This window comes from Choloepus didactylus, chromosome 1 (genome assembly GCF_015220235.1).
Source record: "Choloepus didactylus isolate mChoDid1 chromosome 1, mChoDid1.pri, whole genome shotgun sequence".
In the NCBI taxonomy this organism is placed as follows: domain Eukaryota; kingdom Metazoa; phylum Chordata; class Mammalia; order Pilosa; family Megalonychidae; genus Choloepus; species Choloepus didactylus.
In genome coordinates, this window is record NC_051307.1 from 165357861 (window position 1) to 165362297 (window position 4437).

The window sequence follows — 4437 nt, forward strand, 5'->3', positions numbered from 1 at the left end:
CTCTGCCTCCTCACCCTCATCTCCCATTGCTTACTATATTCTAATCACACTGGCCTTATTCCATTTCTCAACCAAGCTCTGGTAGATTAAAGATGGCTGCAAACTTTTTGCTACCCTTTGCTATTCCTCCCACTGAGAGATGGAGTCTCATCCCCCCCCGCCCCTTGATACAAAAGTCTGCTGACCAATGCTCTAGAATCTTGGAGAGCAGGGCCTATGGTTGTCTTGTTTATCACTAGAGCTCCAACACCTCATACAATACCCGGCAGTTAAAAGGTGCACAATAAATATTTAATGAAAGAATTGAAGAGTCCTTCTTTCCTGTGAGGCTCTTTTTTTATAGGGCAGAGCTAGACAGGGACTGGGTCAGTTCCCAGAGGCCAAGGGGCCCAAAGTTGAAGGGTTGGGTGGGGGTGGTAGGGAGGAAGATACCAGGACTCAGAGGTTTCAGGTCTAAGGTCACACCAAGGAGACTGAGCCACTTCCTCACTAGTTCTGCTCAGTTTCAGGTGGAACGAAATGGTCAGGGTTTAGTTAGGACTCTCTCATTTTACAGGGGCCAACTGCTTTGGCCACCCCCAAGCAAGGATGTGACCACTTTCAGGGGGCAAAGAAGCTCCTCTGCTTCTCGGTCCTCCCCCAACAAGCATAAACTGGGCTAGACACTGGCAAAAAGCCATGAAAGAGTGTGGGAAGAGACCTCCCTAAGTCTGGAAGACCCTCCCCAGCCAGAAGGCTATACTGACAAGCCAGGCCCCACCTATGCCATTTTCAGGTTAAACTGAACATGATGGGAGTGGGCAGAACTATGCATCCGCCTGCTGGGGGCTGACAGGCTCTGTGTTTGCAAATTTATTAGGAAGAAACAGGCTCTGAGCATTGCCCTGGCCCCTTGGATGACATGCAGATTTTTGCCCCTAACATGGTAAGTTTTGGGGTGGGGGGTGGGGGGACCCTCTGCTCAGAACACTTCTTTTAATCTGTTATCATCTGTCAACTCCCAAAAGAGAAAACATTAGACTTTTTCTTCCCTCCCTAGTACCAAGGTCCTGATCTCAGGCTCCATGGGACCTTGGAGGGCTGCGTCTAGTGATGAGCTGGGACCTTAAGGCTCGGAATAGAGCCAGAGTCCAGCAGTCCCAAGTCCTGGAGGGCTTCCAGCAGCTGTTCTCGTGCAGCACCGATAAAGGAATTCTCCAGGAAGGCAGGAAGGCCTCCGACACCATCCCGCAGAGTATACAGGGGTACTCGCACCATGCCAAGCACCTGTGAAAGGAAGGGGACAAGGGACATAGGAATGCAGGTAGTCCACGCCACTATTTCTACCCTCTCTCCAGCAGGATCTTTCTAGGCAGAACTAGGCCCAGCAGTGCATGCCTCAGTGGAACCTAGTGGGCCCAGCCCTATGCAAGAAATGGCTATCCAGCTCCATAAATGCTAATCCTAATCTTTCCCACATCTTTCCTCTAAGCCTTTAGTAGCTGTTTCCAGGAGGCATGCTTGGACCTCACCAGAGGTGACTAGCAGCATCATTTGGGAACTTGTGAAAAATGCAGTTTCTTGGACCCCAACCCATCCCTCTGCAATTCTGGGTGTGAAGTAATTGGTATTTTAATAAATTCCCCAGATTATTATGATTATTATACCTGCCAAAATTTGAGAACCATTTCTAGACACAATGTATCTCCCGACTCCCCTAGCCTTGGTGCCACGTATTCCCCCCTTAAAGTATCAGACCGTATCTCCTACCCAAGAAAAGCCAGGGCCCGTAAGGGCTTAGGGTACCACGCCTGGCCACTATTTTGAGAGCATCAGGGAACAAAAGAGACAGTCAGATGGGTGTATTATGGAAGTATCGCTGCAGAGGCTATTGAAGGGGGCTTGGCGATAGACCTGAGCAGAGAGACCAGGTTGGCTGTTTGTTACTCATCCAGATGAGAGACGGCACTCTCACCAGGAAACCAGGGCTCAGAGTGAGGTTGAAACGGGGCTGACCCCCCTCCAGGGAGGTTTTCCGGGAAGAGGGAGGGTTCGGGTGTGGGCGGATTCCCAGGCCGGCCCCACCTCCAGCCCGTGGTCTTTGGCGTGCGGGGCGCCAGCCTCCACTGCCGCCAGCTGCTCCGGCGTCAGACGCTTGGCGTAGAAGTGGGCCACTACACGCGGCCCGGACCCGGCGTGCGAGCTGCGGTAGTCTGCGCGCTCCACGCGGAAAGCGGCCACCGCCTCTCCCAGCTCCTCGCGCAGCTCGCGGTTCAGCCCGTCCTCCAGGCTGCCATCCCGCGCGTCCACGAAGCCGCCGGGAAAACCCAGGCGCCCATCGAAGCGCATCTGCATCTGCGGGGGAGGAGGCGGGGATTGGCTAGGGCACCCGAGGCGGCGCGCCCCGGGGAGGACGCAGGGCGGGAAAGGGGAGTGGCCGGGCGCGCCCCCTCCTCACCAGCACGGCGTAGCGCAGCGGGATGCGGCCGAAGAGCAGCCCCTGATCGGGAGCGTAGAGCAGCGCGTGGCACGCGTGCCGCCAGCCAGGCCCCAGGGCCAGCGCCTCGGCCAGCTCCAGGCGGCGGCTGCCGGCCATGGCCTAGACGCCGTCCCCGCCGCTGTCCCGACCGGCCTACGTGGGCAGTCCGCGCCTAGGCGGGGCCGTCACGACCAATCCGTGCAGGGCCCGGAGGGAGGAACCCGGCGCGTTGGGGCGGGGCGCGGCGGTTAGGGCCCTGGTCGGCCTCCGGAAAGGCGGGGTTTGCAGGCCGAAGAGAAGTCAATGGCAGCCGGACGCTCGGGAAACTGGGAGTTTCTTCCGGGTTGGACCTGGGGGCCTCACGGGGGGCTGGGGGTGTGGCCGGCGCCGTGGACTGGGCGGGAGACCGGTAAGTAGATGCTTACGTCATAGTTTGGCGTCCGCAGGAACTTCCTGAGGAAGTCGGAAGAACTGTGGCGAAGGTAGGTTTTTCCATCACGAGCAGGATTCAATTAGGGTCTAGTCCTGAGAGCTTAAGGAAGAACATGGAGTATTTAGGAAACTAAATTTGGTTTGGTGTGGATGGTACACGAAGCCTGGGGGCGGGGTTGGGAGTTAGGGCGGAAGTGAGGCAGGGTTGGCGTCTGCGATGTGTCCTATCCTAGGGCAGTGGGAGTGGAGAGAAGCGATGGGTGTGTGTGACAGCTGCTTTTGAGTAGTCTAGTGGAGGGGACTTAGTGGCTGTCTGGATTGGGGGAAAGTTGGGCTGGCATGAGGTCATGGTTCTAGCCTGGGTGGGTGGTGGTTCCAGTTTTTGAGGTGAAGATCATAGGAGAGAGGTAGCCACGTTTAGTTCTAGTCAGGAATTGGAGTGGCAATAGGCACTGGGCAGCTGGATGTGGTCATCTGTTACACAGGAAGTGGGACATGGAGATGTCACAGGAAGAGTGGAAGAGGAAAGAGCTGTGTGTGAAACCCTGTGGGCACAAGAAGGAGAGTGAGGAGGGATCAGTGGTGGGAGAAGCCCCAGAGGCTTTCTAGGCTTTGCCCTCAAACACTCTTGAGACCATTGGAGCTGTAAAGGAGACTGGGGATGCAGGTGGCCGACCCACTACCAGGGAGAGGACTATGAGGGCCTCATGCTGAGGAACTGGGTTTCAGGATCCCCCACTCCCAGCGGTCCAGACCCTCCTTTCCTTTTCTCAAGCCCTGCACTCTGGAGATTGCTCCTCCACCAAAAGCCAATGCTAATTACGTAAAGGATAGGAGACAGCTCCTTGAGAGGCCCTGGGCATAAAGGCATAAAGAGACGAGGTTGGCTGTTTCTTACACATCCAGATGAGAGACAACACTTTCACCAGGAAACCAGGGGATAGGATAGGTGGCCCACTATCACAGTGTGTGCTAGGAAGGAGCCCAAGAACCCACCCAGACACAGGTTTATGGCCTTAGCAAGTCACTTAACTCTCTGAGATCCCCCTTGCACATCTGGTTAATGAAGATAATGATATCAACTTTTTAGTGATGTTGAGAAATTTAGAGCACGTAGAATAGTGCCTGTCACAAGGTAAATGCAGCCATTCTTGGAGTTGAGGGTGGGCAGAGTGCTGCGGGTTATGTTAAAGACCCGAGAGTTGGGACTCAGCCACACTCATCAGGGTCTCTGCACCCCAAGGGGGATGAGATGTCCTGGCATCCTTCTTAGCTTAGTTTTATGAGCAGCAGGACAGAGGCAGAGTCTACCAGCATCAGGCCCCTGGATGAAGGTGATGAGGCTGCAAGTGTGACACAACTGTCATTAGTCTTCTAAAATTCTAGGGTGCTTGAAAATGTCCCTCATTAAACATTCCTAAATATTTATTTAAAAAATGCCAAATCCACACTCCCACCCCATACTAATTGGATCAGAATCCCTGCGGGTGGTGCTGGGCATAGATGGTTTTTAAATGTGTTTCAGGTGATTCTAAACAGCCGGGATT

At 54.7% G+C, this 4437-nt stretch overlaps 1 protein-coding gene across 1 annotated transcript; it reads right to left on the reverse strand.

Annotated features, from left to right (window-relative positions):
- Positions 1–269: 269 nt before the first annotated feature.
- On the reverse strand, positions 270–2777 carry NUDT16 (nudix hydrolase 16). The gene is made up of 3 exons (XM_037844927.1): positions 2438–2777; positions 2065–2334; positions 270–1266 (listed from the first exon to the last, which is right to left on the reverse strand). The coding sequence occupies exons 1-3, from the start codon at positions 2573–2575 to the stop codon at positions 1087–1089; spliced, it is 588 nt and encodes a 195-aa protein (XP_037700855.1). The 5' UTR covers positions 2576–2777; the 3' UTR covers positions 270–1086.
- Between the last annotated feature and the right edge of the window lie 1660 nt (positions 2778–4437).

Excerpts from the sequence above, each read along its gene's own strand:
- NUDT16 (XM_037844927.1), bottom strand. The coding sequence starts at position 2,575 with ATGGCCGGCAGCCGCCGCCTGGAGCTGGCCGAGGCGCTGGCCCTGGGG. Across the intron at positions 2,335-2,437 it reads CGCTGCGCTACGCCGTGCTG|ATGCAGATGCGCTTCGATGG; the intron begins GTGAGGAGGGGG and ends CCTCCCCCGCAG. Across the intron at positions 1,267-2,064 it reads CCAAAGACCACGGGCTGGAG|GTGCTTGGCATGGTGCGAGT; the intron begins GTGGGGCCGGCC and ends TTCCTTTCACAG.